At 39.5% G+C, this 23,960-nt stretch overlaps 1 protein-coding gene and 1 long non-coding RNA gene across 4 annotated transcripts in view; one reads left to right on the top strand and one right to left on the bottom strand.

The window, feature by feature from the left end:
- DMD (dystrophin) overlaps positions 1-23,960 on the bottom strand; it is a 2,123,521-nt gene that overhangs the window by 5,305 nt on the left and 2,094,256 nt on the right. For 2 of the 3 annotated variants that reach the window (XM_060138437.1, XM_060138436.1), the window contains 2 exons: positions 11,476-11,568; positions 2,215-2,246 (listed from right to left, as the gene is read on the bottom strand). In XM_060138437.1, coding sequence (XP_059994420.1) covers positions 2,215-2,246; positions 11,476-11,568 — 125 coding nt within the window. The remainder of the gene's footprint in view (positions 1-2,214; positions 2,247-11,475; positions 11,569-23,960) is intronic. The other variant, XM_060138438.1, reaches the window with a different exon arrangement.
- LOC132513836 (uncharacterized) overlaps positions 1-23,960 on the top strand; it is a 202,531-nt gene that overhangs the window by 176,922 nt on the left and 1,649 nt on the right. The window lies entirely within an intron of this gene.

Raw genomic sequence — 23,960 nt, 5'->3', positions numbered from 1 at the left:
AAAATAGATTTGTATCCTGCTTCTGTTATCCGTGCGTGTAAGGCAGAGCATTAGTGAGATCATTAATTTTACCTGACAGATTTTTCTAAAGTCAACATGAAAATCTTGTGCTATGAGCATGAGAGGCCCTGGAAAACAGGCAGGCATCTGCGATTCGCTTCAGGCACAAGGAGACATAAAAATACGTCTATAGACGTCCTTAATCCATTCTTAAGCAGCGACTGTTGAAGAGAAAGGCACTGTGCGTTTAACATTAGGGTAGTTGTATGTTTTTCCAAGTTGGTGCAAAGTGTGACATGTGGACTCTCACATGCCACCTCTGCCTCAGGGAGTTGTTCGCTGCAGTGACTGGAATTGAGACTTTCTGGCAGAGACCCAAGACCTCGATAGCAATCTGGCACTCTGTTTTTTTTTTTTTTAAAAAAAAATACCGTTCCCAAAGAAATGGTGAGCGCTCAGTTGGCCAAAGCAAAGCCAGAATACCGCAGTGAAATGTGCTTTTCTTCTCTGTAATTTAATCTTTGAAAAAATATCTGGTCTACTGTACATCTGGGGTATTTTCATCGCATTAAAAAAAATCACTATTGTTTGGATTCTGTGGCTTTCTGAAAACTTATCTGACTACAATATACCTCAGGTAGTATAGATTCCAAATGCCTGTGTGACTTCAATTATATGTGCTGGCCTTTTCTAAAATGCGTTTATGAGAGACACATGTTTAGGGTGGTTAAAAATATGGTGCAACTATTTACCACAAGTTAAAATAAATTTTAAGGGGCACTTACCATCAGAATGAACCCAAGCTGTCTCACATAAGAAGGCAAACCGTCAGGAGCATTCAATGCTGCACCGATTCAGGTTTCCTGTTTCTCCTCCCAGCCCACCGCTCCCTCCCTTGGACCCCACAAGCCTTGGAAGGGAGCAATGGTGTGGACACACTGAAGGATTGTTCAGCTGATTAGACCTGCATGGCATGGCACTGGCAGAACTTCCAGTATGACGTTTAAATGAATCGGTGGCCACTCCTGTCCATCTGTTGCTAAGGGTCCAGAACCTTCTCATATAAGGACTCCCCACCCGTCCAAGCTGTCTCCCACAACAGTACACGCTATTGCCATCCATGGGAAAGCTTTCCTTCTTGCGTCCTTCGTACTAAACTCTTGGTAAGGACAATCTTGTTTCACTTGGGCTGTCACTCAACACTTTGTCATCCGATGTCCTTTCATTAGGTAATTCAATGTTTAGCTAATATTTCTGGTAGAACAGAAGTGTGAAGCAGCTTTCACTGTAAAACCCCAGACCACATTCAGTGATGATGCTGTACCCTACCTCTAAAAGGCATTAAAAAAAATCCCTCACGACTCCAAGATTCACTTTTTATCCCTCGCTGGTTATTGTTCTATCTGGCTCAAAATGCCAAGTAAAGAAAAAAGCACCCTCCGAAGGGCAAGTTGAGATGACATGTGCTTTTCACACACCATTTTCTAAGTGGCAGTAAAGCACACAGTTAAGAGTGTGGCTCTGGACCCAGACTGCCTGGATTCCAATCCTGGCTCTGTCACCTTGGACACATTGCTTACCCTTTCGTTGACTCAGTTTCCTTATCTGTAAAATGGGGTTAATAAGAGTACCTACCTTATAGGCTTGTCCGGAAGATTACATAATGAAAAAGATGGCAAGTGCTTAGAAAAGTCCTTGGCACACAGTAAGTGCTCAAAAAAATGTTAGCTCGAGTGGGAAAGAAAGAGTGTAGGCACCAGGAAAAAGAAAACAGAACCAAAATGAAGTCATCCCTGAAGAATAAAAACCAAGGGCACTGGCAGAAAATGCTAGGGTCCTGGAAGTAGAAGGAAGCTTTATGACTCATCAGTTATGTTCGAGGCTAAATGTATTTTGAAGGTTTTGTTTGTGTTGCAAATGGCAACAGATGATGAACTTCAGGATTCCAACCTAGGGACTACAAAGGGTTGCCATTTAAAAGAGATTCCTGTTCCCCCAACCCCTGGTCCTGTTGTCATGGTGATGACAATGACAGTGAACATTTGAGGAATGTTCCTCATAAGCTGCAAGTGGAGAGGTGACTACCATCCTTACATGATGACACGTGTAATACACACATGGGCGTGCACACACACAATTCTTACACAAACGCCAAACATAGAAAGCGGGATGAGACAGACAGAAGCCATGGCTGTGAGCCTGAATCTCACTAACCTCTCTCATTGGCTTCCCAGGGGTATTTCTTCCTTTAATAATAGAGAGAGGAAGAGGCAGAGATATCAGAAAGGGAAAAAAAAAAGCATAAATACACAGTTTCATACCAATTTGCTTCTTTTACCAAACAAATGTTGAGATGACCATTCATTTATCCCCTTCTGGAAAAAAAATAAAAACAAACAAAAAAACCCCAAAAGACACATCCAGTCAAATAACCTTTACATACACTTAAAGTCGGTGTAAACAGATAACATGATCCAGGAGACATCACTTATAGAATCCATAGAGCTCACATGTTCAACTGGATGAAAGCGGGCACAGCATAGAAATCTGACAAATCGAGCATTGTTTTCAAGGGCAACTGTAGAATCTCAAGTTTACTGTCCAAAAATCTCAGAATCTCTTTATTGTCCACTTGACAACCAACACACCAAAACAAACAGTAGTTGGTTTCAGGTGCCAAAAATCGGCACTCCAAATGCGAGGTAGAACACTGCACAGAGGCTAGGCTCCATCCTCTTGGGAGAAGCTGTTCTATCTGTTAGAAGCTGAGCATGTCCATGATGGGACTGGGGGCACTGGAGAAAATTGAAACAAAGCGGGAAGGAGATAAGTCCCACTTACGGGCAAGCCACGGAGCCAGATTCAGGAATGAGTCTTCACCTTCCTCGTCATGATTCCACAGATACCAGGAGCCTTGAGGGTCAGCCAAAGACCCTCTGGCCTTGTTTGTTTTATAGAATCCTATATCTGTATGCAGTTAGTTATTTTTGAAGAGCAGGTTCTGATGAGAAAGTTTTTCTACGCTGATATTTGTAAGCGGACAGAAAATTAGGGACCGCTGACCATACCTGGCATGTCTTGGGCACGCAATTTCCGGGGTCTCCAAAGTGAAATACTGGTTTTCAAACTTTGGCTTTCGCATTGGGCCACTTCCTACAACATTCTTATCTGCCATCCAGTATTCAGAGCAGATACAAGCAGAGCTGTGAGAGATCTTGTGCAGCATCTCCCTTTCCCCTGACACGCTCCAGGAAGACCTACGACCCCCCTGAAACAATCTGAGTACTAGTCTAGAACGAAGAGGTATTGAGCTACTAATCCAAAAGAAACTTTTTACAACTCAAGTTTAGGGTTTAAAACTTCTGGTGTACATTTTAAGGTTTTCTGAGTATGACCCCGCCCCTGCCTTTGCCTTCTTTCTGAGTTGTCCTGAGTCAGAGATTTCTTGGGCATACAGAAACTGCATGCTTGACGATGTAAGAAACACGGTCAAGGTGTCCATGATGCTCCTCAAACCAGGAGAAAGAGAGAGGTGCTCCTCGGTTGTGGGTGTTCCCAGTGGTAGGCCCATACCAGACGACGGGGAAAAGGGAGGGGGGAGAACAGCATTTCATCCTTGATGGCGCACACCAACCCCAGCGTGAATTAGTCATCCATTCTTTTTCACTTCATTAGCAACATTTAAAAAATTTCTTGTACTTCACAGTTATACTGTCTGGTGGTAGAATGAATTCTCCTCCCCTGCAAGACTGTGAGCTCCCTGAAGGCAGGGTCCGCATGTCGCTCACCTACCTCTCTCTCCCTGATATCTACTATACCTCGACGCTACGGGGATTTGGTAAATGCTGGCTGAACTAAATGAGGCAGCCGCTAGGTCATGGCCAAGAGTCCTTTGATGATTTAGGCAACTTGGCCTTGCCTGCGATCCTTTAGCTTGGATGCCAAGGGCTTGTAGCTGCGTCTGGCTCGTAACTTGGGCCTAATTTTCTTTTTCTTTTTTTTTTAAAATTGAAGTATAGTTGATTTACAATGTTGTGTTAGTTTCAGGTGTACAGCAAAGTGATTCAGTTATATATATATATATATATATATATATTCTTTTTCTGATTCTTTTCCCTGATAGGTTATTACAAAATATTGAGTTGTAGTTCCCTGTGCTATACAGTAGGTCCTTGACTGGGGTCTATTTTTAAAACCTCAGAACCTTAGGAAGGACCGTGTTGTTAGAAAGCAATGTGATTTTAGCTTTAGAATGTAATTACGGTTCCTAGCATGATAAAGGTTATGTACCTTTATTAATTCTTCAACAAGGCCTATTCAGAGCTCAGTATCAACTGGTCACTGCTGAAGATGAAGCAAATGATTTGGGTTTTATTTCAGGTACTTCTTCAGAAACCATGTTTTCTGTAAAATGGACCTCCCAGAGCTGTGTGATCCCTGACCTCTTTCAAAATTCTCCCTTGCCACTTGGGTTCCAGTGTGCTCATTAGCATAGTACGAAGGGAGGTCCGCTTCTTGTTTAAAAAGAGTTAAATGTTTTCTACTTGTATCAGAAATACTTTCTACGCTGACAAAATAGAGGCTCGCTGGTTGCACCATTAACAACAAATTCTTTACCAATAAATAAAGTACCAAATAAAAGTTTTATGTGAAGAACACATTCTTTGGAAATGAGTCTCCTTAGACCGTCAGTTAGGGGGTCCATCTGGCAATGCAGTATGCTGTCAGGAAATGAATCAAGAGAAACAGGAAGTGTGCTGGGGAGTCCTGAGTCTAAAGAAAGGGCTTGGTCAGGTCTGGAGAAGTCTCATTTCCTCAGGCAGTACGAACTTGAGAGGATTGGCTGTAATTCATTATTCACAGTCAGAATCGCAGGACGTTACTGTTTCTGGGTATCTTTATGAGCTTCTTTGTCTCAGTTCACTGACTTTTTTAAGAAGTTAAGGACTAATGAGTCCCTTTTTAGGACTTCTGTTTCATTACAAGCGAAAGAAGATTGAAATGGCTATACTTTATTGAAAATGCAGGATCTTTGGTGAAGACGGATATAAACGCATAAATCAATTCAAAAGCACAGTTTTCTTGAGCTGAAAGTTGATCAGCACTGAAATCTGTGACTGTATATATGTGATGCGCTAGAGTGGATAACAATTTAATGATGTAAAGTCGGGGTTGGCACATTTTCTCTGTAAAGGGCCAGACAGTTAAATACTTTGGGCTTTGCCAGTCACACAGTCTCCGTAGCGGCTCCTCACAACTACTCTGCCACAACTACTCTGCCCTTGGAGTGAGAAAGCCCCCCGTAGACAATATGTACCTGAATGGGGGTGGCTGTGTTACGATGGAACCTTATTTATAAAGATTTGGCCCGTGGACTGCAGTTTGCCGGCCCCTGGTGTAAAGGAGCAACCGCTCAAATCCGTTCTGGAAGCCGAGAGGAAAGGGAAGGGAGCCCGCAAGGGGGGCCGGGATGCTTCCATCTGTCTTTGTTCTTTATGTTGCTTTTCCATAAAAGAGTCATGGACAAGACTTGAGTTTTAGAAGATGGCAGGTTTTGCAAAGCGGTTGGCTTTCTAATTTAGAGGCATTTAACAGAATGTATGTGGCCTTATTTAGGAGGGGAGAGTATGAGAGGGACAGGATGGCATGGGCTGTTGGGGATAAAAATAATGTGGCACAGGTCAGCAGGTAAGAGATTATACAGGCAGCGGCAATACCCGCATAACAGTGCTAACTGCTTCCTGAGTTCTCTTACCTGCACTAAGAGCTCATCTTGGATCCTATCATTAATCGATGTACAGTGGCACCTAATTTTTAGAGACCAATACCATACCCCTCACTAGCGAAGCGTTTTCTTTCAGGAATGCACACGCATCGAACAAACTCTTAGTTAGACTGCTAAATGATCAGAGACGTATGGACAAATCGCTTAAAGAGTTGATTTTAAAACGATGTTTGTTGTTCGTTCTACCCATGTAGCCTCCCTACAGAATAATGGTGGAGATTTCGAAAGTGTCCTGTGGTAGGTAATGCCTTTTATTACAGTGGAATTCAACTTCTACATCTATTTATAGACAGAGGGAGAGATTATATAGGTAGATTAAATAGGTTAGATAGAAATTGGCTAACATTCTGTGTTTAATGTACACCAAGGCCCTCAAGCTCCTCAGGTGGTTGTGAATAACTAACGAGAGCTAGAGATTCATCAGAAAAGATAGGCTCACAAAGCTAAACGGGCACACATTCACGCCTTGAACTCCCTGCGGTTTATAGTGGCTACGAGGCAGGATACTGCTGGCTATCACTTGATCACTAAGCGGAGAAGCGTGCAGCGTCCTTTATTAATTTGTATAACAGTTTAGCAAGGCCATCAAGATAAGAGCTGAAGCCTAGAAGCCTAATTGAACCTGCGGAAGAGCCATGAACGAGGCTCTTCACTTCTTTGGGCATCCAGGTACTTCTAGTGGAAATGAAAGGTGAAGATTAGCTGATACTGAAGACTTAGCACTAAGTCAAAAATTGTGGGAAAGGGTAACAAAAAAGTTGTGAATTTAAAGTACACAAGACCTCCCCTATCTATATGCTTTATATTTATGAAAAACATAATATTGAAAAAACGGCTTTTCCTCTGTGGGCGATTATCTAGCAGGGTTAAGTAAACCAGGAGGTGGTATTTAATAGCACATTTCCACTAAATGTCAGACCTCTGGCTCTAACATCTGTTTTAAGTTACTAAAACAGCTGTCCGAAACAGCTGTAGCAAGCATGAACTTCATTTTTCGTAACACCAACAATGGGAACGTGGATGCAGACTTAGATTGAAAATCCAGTGTTCTCTAAGATACTAGCAAGGTCTTGGCAGAAACTTCCGTGGTAAAACTTTTAAAATATAATTTTTGTCAAAAAGATACTCACCAAAAAAAAAATCCAGTGTCATTATAAATAAAAATAATCAAATAATAGTAACAGCAAACTGAAAAAAAAAAATTCACCTGGGCAAGGAAAACTGAGATCAGTTAGATCAGTATTTTTAAACAACTGGATCAGAAAATCAATATAGTGGGTTGCAACCAGCATTTTATTTTTAAATAAAGAAAACAGAGAAACAGTGTGAATTATACGTAGTAAAGAAAGTATTGTTTCACGAAACTTCTGATCTTTGTATGTATACGTGACTATATACATATATGTGTGGTGTATATATGGTGGGTACATACATATTTGTGTGTACATACATATGCAAATAACTTGTTTTATATCTTTACCCCGGTTTAAGACGTAAAATGTTTCTCTTATTATGGATAATGGTCAGAAAAGGTCAAAAGCCACCACGGTTTTGAACATCAAAGATATTAAGATGAACTTTCAAGACCCTTCCAATTTGGGAGAGTCTCTAATCCTGAGACGTTAAGAATCTCAAGATTTTTGGCTTAATATCAACTTAACATACCTACTAATTGGTAAGATATTCCCATTAAATCCTACTCTCTCTCTCTCTCTCTATATACATATATATATATATACGTATATATATGTATATATATATTCTCCATTCTTTCAAAATGAATAAATGCCTTTAGTTAGAAATAAAGCATCCAAAAAACCACTGTTTAAAAATTTTTATTTTTTGTGGGGAAGTAGAAAAGAACAGCTTTACTGCAGGGCGCCAGCAAGGAGTCCGGGGCAGCTACTGCTTAAAAGACCCTGGAAGTCCCCGAAGGCTTTCAGGGAAGGGGTTATAAAGACAGTGTGAGGCAGGGGGTTGTGGGGCGTGTGATCAGCTCATGAACACTCTTCTGACTGGTCGGTGGTGAGGTAATTGGGAGTCGGCATCACCAACCTCTGGTTCCAACCCGTCTGGGGTCTATGTGCTTGAAAAACCACTTTTTAGAGTGCATCGACGATCAGCCTATTTTTACAATGACAAGACTTTTTATCCATTTAAATGTATGGAGAAATAGGTGTGACATTGTGATTTATGAGAGGAAATATATATTTAGTCTTCGTCCCCCTTCCAGGCACAGCGCTCCTAAAACCCTTGGAATGTCCCGTGATGAGCAGCAGCAAGGTGTCTTTTGTTACGTTACCAAGGTGACTTCTGGAAAGCACCTAAGGATGGGGGCTGCTTGCCAGGGGAGCCAACCAAGTGATCAGAGGGTTGGAACTTTTCACTCCTACCCCCTGATGTCCAGGGAGAGGAGAGGGGCTGGAGATTGAGTTCAGTCACCAGTGGCCAATGATTTAATCATTCATGCCTATGTAATGAAGCCTCCTTATAAACCCAAAAGGACAGGGTTAGGAGAGCTTCAGTGTTGGTGAACACGTGGAGATGTGGTGAGAGTGGTGTGCCCAGAGAGGGCATGGAAGCTCTGCACCCTTTCCCCGTGCCTTGCCCTACGCATCTCATCCATCTGGCTGTTTCTGAGTTAGACCCTTTTATAAGAGACCAGTGATCTAGTAAGTAAAATGTTTCTCTGAGTTCTGTGCCCTGCTCGAGCAAATTAATTGAACCCAAAGAGGGGGTTGTTGGAATCTCTAGTCTATAGCCAGTGGGTCAGAAGCCCAGCTAACAACCTGGACATAAAATTGGCATTCTGAAGTAGGAGGGGAGGGGCAGTCTTGTGGGACTGAGACCTTAACGGGTGGAATTGAATCCTGTCTCTGGGTAGACAGAGTCAGAATCGAGGTAAATTGTAGGACACCCAGCTGGTATATGAGAATTGTTCGGTGGTGTGGGAAAAGAACCCCACACATTGGAATTGGGTGCAGAAGCATAAGGGGCCTATGATAAGGTATAATTTGGTAGGAAGTAGAAAAGAAAATGTCAAGGTCACAGCATCACAGGAAGACCAGCCAGCTCTTCTAGCACCTTATCTACTCTCGTTATGTGGATTTTGTTTGTTTGTTTATTTGATTGTTTTCTTCAGGAAAACGAATGAATTCTCTCAGGGCACCAGGGTAGTACTGAGTAAGTAGGAACTTGGTTAATGGAACGGGTATCAGACAAATCCTGCTTATCCCCTACTTGAGAACTCAAATTAGCACTCAGGGGATGATACGCTTCCATAAGCACTAATTTAGTAAACACTACCCAGGCGGCCTGAATAGAGTTTCCTAGGTTTTCCATATACGTAAATTAACATCAGACAAGTAAATACAACATCAGAGAGGCTGACTGCCAAATACCGTATCAGAGGAGGTATATTTCTGATCTTTCATACCTATGTGGTATCTAGCTTCAAGGAGTCTAAAAGGGGGATGCCGGGAGAGGGTGCAAAGATCTCACCTTAAGATGATTAGGATGGCCCAGAGACCCAGTACAAAAAAGCTGCCGCTGGGGAAACAGAGCCATGAGCCCTGCTGTGGCCTCTCCTCTGATACTCTAGTTGTTCAGATGTGAAAGAAATGCCCAGGGCTGCCACTGACTTCCCACAGAGCAGGTAAACCACCTTTCGGGTCAAGGAGCAGGGAGGAGGCGCATGTCTATGACCTTCAAGGGGAAGCTTGGGGTCAGTGAAATGTGTGTGAGATGCGGGGCCCAAAGTTCTGGCCCCATGAGTAGCTGTGTGATCTTGAGGAAGACACTTGCTCTGCTTGAGGCTAAGCCATTCCTATTTATCTAGAAGGGGGTTTCTAGGATTCTCTCACGTCACAGACGTCCCCATTACGGCAGTAATACTACTGTGCTGTGGTATGAACTTCTCGGGAAGGCTGCATCCCCAACTGACCGTAAGCACCTTGACGGCAAAGAACTTGGCATTTCTACTTTGCATCCCTGACACCTCCGCTGGTACATAGTAGGTGCTAGCAAAAGCTGGCAGGATCAAGGTGAATGTGTTTGATTTACGTCAAACCAGTATGTGGTCTTCTCATTATGAATCATGGCATTTTGGGAGAGGAGGCAGTAAAGATAGGATGGAGAAGAGGCTGGCAGGTGTGGGATAAGGAGGTGGGTGGAAGACAGAAGACTTTTATCTGTTAAAATCAACACATCAGAGGCGCTCAGCGGTGAAAAGATGGCTGGTGCAGACATTTAAAATTAGCTTCCCCTGACGGTTCCTTAGCAACGCTCTATCAGAACATTATTGCTTTTAATGTGCACCACACAACGTTCACTCGCACATGAAATAGCTGGGAAATGGCCATTGTTAACTGACACTGAACAAAAAGATAGGAACAACACAGGACTCAAAACAGCCTCCTCATTGCCCTTGTGGAGAGGAGCAAACAGCCAGATTCTCGGCCGCCCTTCCCTCCCTGGCAGCCCATTAGGGGTGCCAATCACTGGCCGCAAAGCCTTGTGCTTCCCCCCCACCCTTGGTTCTCTAGCATATCCCTCTATTTGCTCACAGGTGGCTGCTGCCATTCTTTTTTTAATTGAAGTATAACTGACATACGCCATTGTATTAGTGTCAGGTGTACAACCTAGTGATTTGACATTTGTATGCACTGTGACATGATCACCCGATAGGTCTATTTACCATCTGTCCCCATACAAATGTACAATATTTTTTCTCTCGTGATGAGAACTCTGAAGATTTTCTTTCTTAGCAACTTGCACACTTGGGATACAATATTATTGAGTCGAGCGTCCATGCTGTCTGCCATTCTTTTTACTCATTGAAGGGGGTGGGTCAGTGACCTGTTTTATGTTAGGGCAGTGAACCACTAGAAATAGTCCAAAACACTAACAACGGCAGCAAAATAGCTCCTTAGATGAAGTAAGGCATCTGAAGCTCATACTGGCTGGTAGGAAAATTCAGTGCGGTAAAATGCTGTATTTTTGGTATGAGGGGCAAAATATTCAAAGTCAAAGTGATGGGAGAAATAATTTTAATGTTCGATAATATTAATATTCAGATATATTAACATTTAAATGAAATAATATTAGTGTCTTTCTTTGTGAAAATTGTACTCTATCTATGCAAGTGAAAAGAGTAACGAACTAGTACATAGAGATTTAATTGTACTTATGTGTAAGTGATGGGGTAAGACACAGTTTTCAAATATACATAAAAGGCATGAGATTGCAAGCCCGAGTTCCCACCACCACTGTACGCTAGGCCTATCGCAGACCGTGCTGTATCACGTAGCAGCGGTACGTCCCTGGCAAAGGCACCATCAGGGCATTAATCTCCTCGTCTGTAAAAGTCACTTAACAACTGCTCTTAAGTAAAAGGTATCTCATAATTAACTCTTCAGACTAATGTGCCAAGCAAGGAAGATATCGATACTTTATAAACGTAAGTTACTATTCTTATTTCTGGAAACACCTTGATTACACAGGTATTTGAATTGGAAATACTCCAAACCAGAAATTCACACTCGAAGACAAAATCTTCTCCCAGTGACCCCAAACTGACATTCTGTCAGCACCTGTTTACGTAAACATGGAAACTACACATGCTAGTTGGGTATGGAAACGAGTGGCCTACTTCCAGGAAGTTTGAGTGACTTCTGGGTACTGGCGCTTACCTCTCGAACTAGGGAAGGAGTTGTTGAGTTGCTCCATCACTTCTTCTAACCCTGTGCTTGTGTCCTGGGGAGGACTGAGAAGATCTTCCTCGCCTTAATGAAAGCAAACACAAACAACGGCAAATCACACTTGAGAAAATACAGATACCAGAGAAAAGGTTCATGACGCCATTTAAAAATCCATTATTAATTCATTTTCACTCCTTCATCAATAACATAAATAAAAATAACCCCTCAAGCTTAATAATTAGGGAACAGTTCCTTCACGGGAAAAAGAATCTCATGCAGGGATTTATCTACGTCATTATCTTTGGAAAAGAAAACTGTGTATCTGCTTAGAAGTTAAAGTTGCCCTAAGTTTCGTATGCCCCATTAACAAACGTGAAATGTTTTTCTTTGTAATAAAAGATGATGATAGCACATTTGCAGCGTGTCTCTTCAACACAAAAGAAGCACGTGACATTCTGCATTCACTTTAGGAAGGTAAGGAGTGGAGACACTGAGGTATTTTTTCCATTCTTTACTGTGACATTTAACAAGACATACAGAGAAAACTCAAGTACCTTTAAAGTCCACTGTAATAGGGAGAAATAAAAGTTGTATGTGCCCTACATAGGAAATGAAATATTGATATTCTAAGGACTGTGTATATGGACATACCGGGAAGTTATGTTCCTCTCCTATTTGTTCCGTGGGGTTACTTCTTCATAATTATGTTTTTAGAGGCTTACAAAGGGAAACTTTTTAACAAAATTTTTGAGCATTTGTTTATGTGAGGAGAGAAGGATGATTTGGAAGGAAGGGAGTTTAGGGATGGATGGTTTTCTTCTGGGGATGGGAGTCTCCTTGTAGATTTTGTGTCTCGACTGTTTACTCATGTGTCAAAGAAATACACCTCAAACAGCATTTGCAGTAAGGGAGAAATTTCTTAAGTGCAAACAAAATTGTTTTGAACTTTGAAGGTCCTTTGAAACTAATTTTTCATAACATTCAATCTTCCAACAGTGAAAATAACTTCTTTTCAAGCTCTGTTTGTTGAGCACATTGTCACTTCCATTTAAAACAAGACCTTGCTTCAGCAGATCAACAAAAATATACACGCTTAAGGGGTTGACAACCTCTGGTTCACATGTGACTTGAAAATGACTGGGGAGCCAGTGATGTAATGACTTAAATATGCCTGCCTGTCGTTTCCTTTGGTCTATGCCACTTGGATTTTCATCTCTGATTATAATCTCGCATTTATTACCAAGTGTTCATCCTTCTTTCTTAAAGCACAAGCTAAAAGAATCCTTGGCAGTGCTCACCATTTAGACAAAATCCTATCCTAGGTGGATGTGAGGCTGTATACCATTATTAGAAAGGAGGGCTAAGGACCTGGGGTAGACAGAACCCCTCTGATTCTGTGAGTCTCCTGGTAACATACCATAGGAACCCTCTTTGAAGTACTAAGGACAGGAAGTGATTGCTATTCAGGTTATAAGGTGAAAAGGAAGTTAGATTATCTATCTGTCCATCCACATGCACATACTACTTGCTGATATTTATGCCTTTAGAAATGAAAAAATGAAATTCAGCATCTTTAGTTCCTTTTTGCCTGTGGGTTTTTAAATTTTATTTATTTAATTTTATTTATTTATTTTTGGCTGCGCTGGGTCTTCGTTGCTGCGTGCGGGCTTTCTCTAGTTGCAGCGAGCAGGGGCTACTCTTCACTGTGGTGCGTGGGCTTCTCATCGCGGTGCCTTCTCTTGTTGCGAGCACGCGCTCTAGGTGCGTGGGCTTCAGTAGTGTGGCACGCGGGCTCTAGAGCGCAGGCTCGTAGTTGTGGCACACGGGCTTAGTTGCTCCCCGGCATGCGGTAACTTCCCAGACCAGGGCTCGAACCCGTGTGGCCTGAATTGGCAGGCGGATTCTTAACCACTGCGCCACCAGGGAAGCCCCTTGCCCGTGGTTTTAAACTACCATCATCTGGAAAGGATGGAGTGAATGAAATGTTGCCAGAAGGAACAGGATGCTGACAGCTGCAGGGTTGATTACATTTCTGTTCCGTTACCAATGCAAAATTTTGCCGAATTGGGGAACACGAGGCATTTTTAATGGTGTCAAGTCCACTTTAGTGATAGTATGCCTTATAGAATACATTGGAACCAAAAGAGACACTCATGAGCAATGATGTTAATATTTCTGACAGTTTAATTAGCTCATACTGGAGCTCTAGGAACTCAACTGTACTGTCTTAAGGTTTAGGTACAGTTCAGTGAAGTGACTGACATTCTTCTCCCTGAATTACTTCAAGGATCAAAAAAAGGTATAAACCTAATGATGTCAACCCGTCATAACTATCAGCTGTGAGTCTCAAATGCAAGTGTCCAAGTACGAATGTAAACTTGGCTTCTTTGTTTTACTGGAAACTTTCATGGCAGTTTCATGTATCCATTCAAACAGTTTTTGGGGGCCTATTACATCGTAGGTAGAAAATAAACAAGTAAAATACAATCTTTTCTTCTTTTCTCAAGATTTTCACAGTTAAAACTCCTTTGGGTTTAACTAATCTCCTTTAAAAGTGGAAATCAGAATTATCACATGTATGCGTGAGTAAGGAGTGAATCAACCACTGAAAAATGCTTAAGGCCTAATATTTTCTGTGTCAGATTATACTGGAAAAGTGAAAACCGCTAAATGACACCTGAAATTAAAGTAATGCCACCAGACTATTCAATACTGAGCCAGATTTTAAATGTTAAAAAAAAAGCCGTAAAAATTTCAAAACAGATTTATTTATAATTCAAGTACTTATCAAAAGCCAACTGTGTGCCAGGCAGTGTTCTGAGTACTGGGATTATAGCAGCACACAACCAAAAAGCTGGCTCCGCGGAATTCACATCCTTATGGAGGCACTCAGGCCTCAGAAAAGAGGGTTAGGGAGGGGCAGTGAGGAAGACTCTTCAGAAAGGGGAGTCTAAGAGCCCTCGTTAATAAGGGGCAGATGAGCCAAAATGTTAGGGACTTGAGGCTGGGAGCCACGCAGATACTTGAAGGAAGAGTGCATGAGACAGAGGGAATAGGAAATGCAGACTCTGAGAGGAGAGTGTGATTGGCTTGCTCACAGAAGAGCAAGAGGAAGGCCAGTACGTACAAAGTAAAGTGACCGAGTGTTGGGGGGAACGTGCTTCTCTGGCTCAGGAATTTAGACATGATCACGTAACCTGCTTTGGCCAATGGAGTGTTAGATATGACGTAAGCAGAGCCTTGTAATGTGCTTAAGTGGTTGGGCTTGCTTTCTTGTGCTTATGTGCCATAAGAAGTACATGGTCCAGTGGTCTTCTGACCCAAGGGGGATGAGAGACATGTGGAACAGACTTGACCCCAACCCACAACTTGGAGTCCAGCCTAGTTGAGCTCCAGCACAACTCCGATCAACCAACAAGACGGCCTGAATGAAAAATATGTAACTTGAGAATTTTCCGATTATTTTGTTACAAAGCAACAGCTGATTGATATACTCTGTTTTAAGGCATCGAACTAGCAAGATACCAATATTTATGGGTTATCTAATCATATGCTGATACGTGGCTATAACATTATAGGCGGCCCAAAAATGTTGGCTCTAACAATACTGGTGACCACAAGCCTCCTCCCACACACAAAAAACCTCAAGAAAATATTTATTGAGTCCCAACTGTGTACACTGGGAACTTGGCCAGCCCTCATCCCTACTTCACTGATCCATTGCCTGCTCAAATAGCACTGCTAGTGGTTCAGGGATTTCTAACTTAGGTAATGGCGATTCTTTAGCATTAACACTTCAATTTGATTCTATTCTGAGGTGATCCCCACAGATATGCATAAAAATCCTTTTTGGATTATTGGCCCTAGTTTTCATGGTTTGTCTGAAGTTGGTCCAAAGAAATGACTGAAACATTAAAAAAAATGAATGTTTCAAAATAAGGGAAGACATAGTCAAAGTTAAAATAGCACTCTGATATAGCATAATATGATAGACACTGCTGAACTGAAGGAAAAAGGAGATGACTCAATTTAATCTGAGATCAAAGAAGTGAAATGGTTTGCTATAGGCAAGATATTCTTTAATTCTTCTGAAATTCACCATGGTTTTAGGCTTTCTAGACGGGATGATATCTAACTCACTTCCCTTTCCTCAATTCAAATGATGATGATGGTTTAACTTGCTTGAAAAGTGACCTTAGCCAGAATTGATGTAAGCTGAGACACAAGAATCCTTACACCTATGATTTTGTTTACACCCAAGCAAACTATTTTCTCTTTATACAAAAGGAAGCTGTGTATTAGAACACTATTTTGTCTTGAAAAGGGGCTGTGTATGAGCAAATATGCCCACCCTATTTTTCTTTGGATTGCTTATCTAAATCATATATTTTGTTTTTAACCAATTTCCAACTTGATGTGTGACTACTTTGTCATTCCTGCCTTTCTCTAGTTTTCCTTAAGAAAAAAAAGATCTATCCAGTGCCTGATATTTACCTTCAGTGACTTTGTGAAATTATGACTTGGGGTAGATGGTTTCAATTTTACATAAAAATGCTGTGTTTAAGTTCTTTACTATATTAACGGTATACAGTGATGATGTTGATTACTAGTTGGTTAGTGCTGAATAGTGATGAAAGATATTGAAATTAGTAGCTATTATTCGTTTGTAAAATTTTTATTGAGATATAATTGACATGGAACGTATTAACTTTAGGTGTACAACATAATTATTTGAAATAAGTATATACTGCGAATTGATTACCACAGTAAGTTAACATTCATCACCATAGTTACAAATCTTATACAAGTTCTCATCAGAAGAATAAAAGATTTAATAATCTCTTAGCAACTTTTTTTTAGTTGAAGTTTAGCTGATTTACAATGTTGTGTTAGTTTCAGGTGTACAGCAAAGTGATTCAGATATATATATATATATATATATATGTATATGTATTCTTTTTCACATTCTTTTCCATTATAGGTAATTACAAGATATTGCATATACTTTCCCATGCTATACAGTAGGGCCTTGTTGTTTATCTATTTTATATCTGTTAATCCCATACTCCTAATTTACCCCGCCCCCTTCTCCTTTGGTAACCATAAATTTGTTTTCTATGTCTGTGATTCTACTTCTGTTTTGTAAATAAGTTCATCTGTATCATATTTTTAGATTCCACATATCAGGGATATCATATATTTGTCTTTCTCTGTCTGACTTACTCCACTTAGTACGATAATCTCTAGGTCCATCCATGCTGCCATGCAACTTTTAAACATACAGTACAGTATTGTTAACTGTAGTCTCCATGCTGTACGTTATATCCCATGCAGGACTTATTTATCTTATAACTGGCATTTTGTACTTTTTGACCACCTTTGCTCATTTTGCCCAGCCCCTACCTCTGGCAACCACCAGTCTGTTCTCTGCACCATTTTTCATTCGCACTAAAACTGCACAAGGGTTCCCCCCTTTCCTTCACGTTCTCACCAACACTTGTTATGTCTTGTCTCTTTGATAACAGCCATTCAAACAGATGTGAGGTGATATCTCATTGTGGTTTTGATTTGCATTTCCCTGATGATTAGTGTGATGTCCAGCACCTTTTCATGTACCTGTTGGCCAGTGGTATATCTTTGGTAAAATGTCTAATTGATCTTCTCATTTTTTAATCAGATTGTTTTTTCTCTTGAGTTGTATGAGTTCTTTATACATTCTGACTATTATCTCCATATAAGATATATGATTTGCAAATATTTTCTCCCATTCTGTCTTTTCATTTCTTGATGGTTTTGTTTGCTGTACAGAAGCTTTTTATTTGATGTAGTCAGATTATTTTTGCTTTTGTTGCCTTTGCTTTCGGTGTGAACTCAAAAAGTCATCACCAAGACTGATATCAGGGAGCTTACCCCCTATGTTTTCTTCTAGGAGTTTCATGGTTTCAGGTCTTACATTCAAGTCTTTAATCCATTTTGAATTGATTTTCATGTATGGTGTAAGATAGTGGTCCCATTTCATTCTTTTGTATGTGGCTGTGCAGTTTTCCCAACACCATTGACTGAAGAGACTATTCTTTTCGTATTGTATGTTTTTAGCTTGCTTGTTGTAAATTAATTGACCATATGTGTGAGGGTTTATTTATAGGCCCTCTGTTCTGTTCTGTTGATCTATGTGTGTTTTTATGCCGATGCCATGCCATTTTGACTACTATGGCTTTGTAATACAGTATGAAATCAGGGAGCATGAGTCTTCCTGCTTTGCTCTTCTTTCTCAAGATTGCTTTGGCTCTTCGGGGTCTTTTTTTTTTGGTGGTTCCATACAAATTTTAGGATTTTTTTGTTCTATTTCTGTGAAAAATGCCATTGGAATTTTGATTGGGATTGCACTTAATCTGTAGATTGCTTGGGGGTAGTATGGACATTTTAACAATATTAATTCTTCCAGTCAATGAGCATGAAATATCTTTCCATTTGTTTGCATCTTCTTCAATTTCTTTCATCACTGTCTTACTTATAGTTTTTAGTGTACAGGTCTTTCACCGCCTTAAATTTATTCCTAGGTATTTTATTCTTTTTGATGCAATCGTAAGTGGAATTATTTTCTTAATTTCTCTTTGTTGTAGTTTGTTATTAGTGTGTAAAAATGCAACAGATTTTTGTATATTGAGTTTTTATCCTGCAACTTCACTAAATTCACTGAGTTCTAACAGTGTTTTGGTAGAGTCTTCCAGGTTTTCTATGTATGTTATCATGTCATTTGCAAATAGAGATAAATTTACTACTTTCTTTCTGATTTGTGGGCCTTTTATTCTTTTTCTCACCCAGTTATGCTGGCTAGGACTTTCAGCACTATACTGAACAAAAGCGGCAAGAGTAGGCACCCTGGTCTTCTGATCTTAGCGGAAAAGCTTTCAGCTTTTCACCACTGAATATGATGTTAGCTGTGGGCTCGTCATACATGGCCTTCATCATGTTGACATATGTTCCCTCTATGCCCACTCTGTTGAGAGTTTTTATCATGAATGGATGTTGAATTTTGCCAAATGCTTTTTCTTCATCTATTGGGATGATCATATGATTTTTCTTTCATTCTATTAATGTGGTATATTTATTCAGTTGTATATGTTGAACCACCCATGCAACCCAGGGATAAATCCCACTTGGTCATGGTGTATGATTCTTCTAATGTACTGTCGAATTTGGTTTGCTAATATTTTGTTGAGAATTTTTGCATCTGTATTCATTAGATGTTGGTCTATAGTTTTGTTGTACTGTCCCTCATCTGGCTTTGGTATCAAAGTGTAATGCTGGCCTTGTAAAATAATTTTGGGGGTGTGATTTCCTCTTCAGTTTTTTGTAAATGTTTGAGAAGGATTCGTGTTCTTTTTTAAATGTCTGGTAGAATTTGCCAGAGAAACCATCTGATTCTGGGCTTTTTCGGGGGGGCGGGGGGGACTTTTGATTATAGATTCAATCTCCTTTCTCATTGTTGGTCTGTTCAGAGTTTGTTTCTTCATGATTCAGTCTTGGCAGGTTGTATGTTTCTAGGAATTTATCCATTTCTTCCAGATTGTCTAATTTGTTGGCATGTAATTGTTTTCAGTAGTCTTATGATCCTTTGTATTTCTATGGCATAAGTTGTACTCAGCTCTTCATACATTTCTGATTTTGAGTCCTCTCTCTTTTTCTCTTGGCGAGTTTGTCTAGAGGTCTATTTTGTTTATCTTTTCAAAAAGAAAAAAAAGCACTTCGTTTCATTGATCTTTTCCATTATCTTTTTCATCTCTATTTCATTTATGTCTGCACTGATCTTTCTTTCCTTCCATTAACTTTGGACTTTGTTCTTTTTCTAGTTCCTTGAGGTGTAAAGTTAGGTTGGTTGGTTGAGACCTTTTTGTTTCTTGATGCAGGCATTTATCTGTATGAACTTCCCTCTCAGAACTGCTTTGCTGCATCCTGTAACTTTTGTTATGTTGTATTTCCATTTTCATTTGTCTCAAGGTAGTTTTTGATTTCTCCTTTGATTTCTTCATCAATCCATTTGTAGTGTGTACAGTAACACACTGGTATGTTATTAAATCTTCCCATATTTGCCAATTTTCCAGTTTTCTTCTTGAAATTGATTTTTGGTTTCATAACACTGTGGTCAGAAAAGATGCTCGATATGATTTCAATCTTCTTAAATTTACTGAGACTTGTTTTGTGGCCCAATATATGATCTATCCTAGAGAATATTCCATCCTAGAGAATGTTCCATGTACACTTAAGAATGTACTCTGCTGTGTTTGGATGGAGCGTTCTGTATGTATGTTAAGTTCATCTGACATAATATATGGTCCCATGCTTCCTTATTGATTTTCTGTCTGGATAACCTATCCACTGATGTACGTGAGATACGGTTAAATCCCCTACTATTATTCTATTGCTATCTATTTTTCCTTTTAGGTCTCTTAATATTTGCTTTATATGTTTAGGTGCCCCTATGTTGGGTGAATAAATACTTACAAATGTTATAGCCTCTTACTGGAATGACCTCTTTATCATTGTTGTAATGCCCTTCTTTGGGTCTTATTTTAGTCGTTGTTTCAAAGTCTTTTGTTTGATACAAGTGTAGCTACCCCAGGTTTCTTTACATCTTTACATCTGAAGTGACTTTTTTATTAGGCCACATAGGGCTAGGTCTTGTTTCTGTTGTTGTTTTTGTTGGAAAGGATTTTCATTAAATTTTAATTTCAAAGTTACAGAAAAATTCCAATAGTAAAATAGACTCCTAATATACCCTTTACCTTGATTCACCAAGTGTTAATGTTGCCATATTTGCTTTGTTTCTCTTTCTAAATACATAGATTTGTTATTGTTGTTGTTATTATTGCTGACCCATTTTCAATATAAGGTTCAGGTCCGTGACCCTTTTTTTCTAAGTACTTCATCATTATGTCCTTGAACCCTATCTTATGGAACCACATTGCACTATATTATCATCTAATTTGTAGCCTATATTTAAATTTCACCAATTGCCTTAATAATTCATAATGTCTTTTATAACTATTACCATATATGTGCATATGTATATATTCCACCCCCACCCCGGAACCTAGGGTCATATGTTGCATTTGTCTTTCCTTTCCTTTTGTTTTAAGTATAGTTGATTTACAATGTTGTGTTAATTTCTGCTGTATAGCAAAGTGATTCAGTTATACATACATATATTTAATATTCTTTTCCATTATGGTTTATCATAGGATATTGAATATAGTTCTCTGTGCTATACAGTAGGACCTTGTTGTTTATCTATTCCATGTATAATAGCTTACATCTGCTAACCCCAACCTCCCACTCCATTCCTCCACCAACCTCCTCCCCCTTGGCAACCACAAGTCTGTTCCCTATGTCCGTGAATCTGTTTGTGTTTCTCAGATAGGTTCCTTTGTGTTGTATTTTAGATTCCACATTTGAGTGATATCATATGGTATTTGTCTTTCTCTTTCTGACTTCACTTAGTATGATAATCTCTAGTTGCACCCATGTTGCTGCAAATGGCACTATTTCGTTCTCTTTTTTATGGCCGAGTAGTATTCCATTGTATATATGTACCATATCTTCTTTATCCATTCCTCTGTTGATGGGCATTTAGGTTGTTTCCATGTCTTGGCTCTTGTGAATAGTGCTGCTATGAACACAGGGGTGCATGTACCTTTTTAGATGAGTTTTGCACGGATATATGCCCAGGAGTGGGACTGCTGGATCATGTTCTATTTTTAGTTTTCTGAGGAACCTCTGTACTGTTCTCCATAGTGGCTGCACCACTTTACATTCCCACCAACACTGTAAGCGGGTTCCCTTTTCTCCATGTCTTCTCCAGCATTTGTTATTTGTAGAGTTTTTTAATGATGGCCAATTCTGACTGGTGTGTGAGGCAGTATCTCATTGTAGTTTTGATTTGCATTCTCTAATAATTAGCGATGTTGAGCATCTTTTCATGTGCCTCTTGGCCGTTTGTACTTCTTTGGAGAAATGTCTATTTAGGTCTTTTGTCCATTTTTTTTTTTACTGGGGTATAGTTGGTCTATAATGTTGTGTTCGTTTCTACTGTACAGCAAAGTGAGTCAGTTATACATGTACGTATATCCACTCTTTTTTTAGATTCTTTTCCCATATAGGCCATTACAGAGTACTGAGTTGAGTTCCCTGTGCCATACAGTAGGTCCTTATTAGTTATCTATTTTACATATAGTAGTGTGTATGTGTCAACCCCAATCTTCTGCCCATTTTTCAGTTGGGTTGTTTTTTTGTTGAGTTGTATGAGCTGTTTGTATATTTTGGAAATTAAGCCCTCGTTGGTTGCATTATTTGCAAATATTTTCTCCCATTCAGTAGGTTGTCTTTTCATTTTGTTTATGGTTTCCTTTGCTGTGCAAAAGCTTGTAAGTTTGATTAGGTCCCATTTGTTTATTTGTTTTTATTTCTATTGCCATGGGAGACTGTAGGTCTTGTTTTTTAATCCATTCAGCTGCTCCATATATTGTGATTGGAAAATTTAGTCCACTTAAAGTAATTTTTGATAGGTGTGTACTTACTGCCAGTTAAAAAATTGTTTGCTGGCTGTTCTGTAGTTCCTCTGTGCCTTTCTTCCTCTTGCTCTCTTCCTTTGTGATTTGATGATTGTAGTGTAATGCTTAGATTCCTTTCTGTTGTTTGTGTATAGGTTTTTGCTTTGTGGTTACCATGAGGCTCAGATAAAACGTATTTATAACCATCTATTTTAAGTTGATAATACCTAACTTCGAACACATTCTAAAGCTCTACATTTTTACTCTCCTCCCTCTGTTTTATGTTTCTGATGCCACGGTTTACATATTTTTATCTGTGTGTCTATTAACAAATTACTTTGGTTATAGTTATTTTTATTACTTTTGCTTTTTAACCTTCATAGTGAATGTATAAGCAGTCAGCCTATCACTATCACAAGATTTGATTATTTTGAATTTAATTATATAATTACCTTTACTTGTGAGGCTTATGCTTTCATGTTTTCCTGTTACTAATTAGCTAGCACCCTTTTGTTTGAGTTTAAAGAAGAAGTCCGTTTTACATTTCTTGTAAGGCTGGTGTAGTGGTGTTTCATTCCTTCAGCTTTTGCTTGTCTGGAAAACTCTTTCTCTCTCCAATTCTGAATGACAACTTTTCTGGATAGAGTCTTCTGGTTGGCAGGTTTTTTTTCCCTTTAAATACTTTGAATATATCATGAAACTCCCTTCTGGCCCGCAAAGTTTCTGCTGAAAAATCTGCTGATGGATTTATGGGGATTCCCTTGTGTGTAACAAGTTGTTTTCCTCTTGCTGCTTTTAAGATTCTCTCATTGTCTTTCACTTGTGACAGTTTAATTATAATGTGTCTTGGTGTGGGAACTGTCCAGGCTTCCTGGATCTAGAAGTATGTTTCCTCCCTCAGGTTAAGAAAGTTTTTCTGCTTTCTCTCTCTCTTTTCCTTCTAGGACCCTATATTAGGAATATCTGTCTGCTTGATGGTGTCCACTAAGTTCCTTAAGCTATCTTCTCTGTCAATCATTCTTTTAAAAATTTTTATTGAAATATTGTTGATTTTTACAATGTTGTGTTTCAGATGTATAGCAAAGTGATTCAGATATATATATATGTGTTTGTGTGTGTGTGTATATATATATATATATAAAATTTTTTTACATCTCTTCCATGATAGGTTATTTATTACAAGATATTGAGTAGCGTTCCCTGTGCTATACAGTAAGTCCTTGCTGGTTATCTATGTTATATATAGTAGCGTGCATCTGCTAATCCCAAACTAATAACCCCCCCCCCCCACTTTTCCCCTTTGGCAACCGTAAGTTTGTCTTCTGTCATTTTTCTTTTTCATCCTATGATGGATGAATTCCACTGCCCTGTTTTTGGGTTTGCTCATCCTTTCTTCCAATTCATCTAGTCTGCTGTTGAACCCTTCTATTGTATTTATCGGTTCAGTTATTGTATCCTTAGCTTTGTGATTTCTATTTGGTACTTTTCTTATAATTCTCTCTCTCTTCCTTGGAATGCTCACTTTAATGCATTGTTTTCCTGACCTTGATGAGCATCTTTAGGGCTGTTATTTTGAATTCTCTATTTGCAAAATACTTATGTCAATTTCTTTACCGTCTTTTTTGAGGTTTCACCTTGTTCTGTTCTTTGGAATGTATTTGTTTTTTCATTTGCCTTGACCTTTGTGTTGGTTTCTATGCATTGGCTATAACAGTAACCTCTGCCATCTTGAAGGCGTGATCTCATGTAGGTGAGCCTTGTTTTTCAACCCTGCCCTACCTCTTGGTCATCTCTCAAACTTTTTTGATTGTCCAAAGAGGCTTCTTTGTTTTTAGTGGCGCTGAGTAGTTAGTTGAGGGTTTGCCCAGACCTGTCAGTGTTCCAATGGGGAGGATTTCAGTCAGCACTTAGATGCAAGATGATTGG

The sequence above is a fragment of the Lagenorhynchus albirostris genome, chromosome X (genome assembly GCF_949774975.1).
Source record: "Lagenorhynchus albirostris chromosome X, mLagAlb1.1, whole genome shotgun sequence".
NCBI lineage: Eukaryota > Metazoa > Chordata > Mammalia > Artiodactyla > Delphinidae > Lagenorhynchus > Lagenorhynchus albirostris.
The sequence above is the reverse complement of the archived record's forward strand: the minus strand, read 5'-3'. Positions and strand labels throughout refer to the sequence as shown.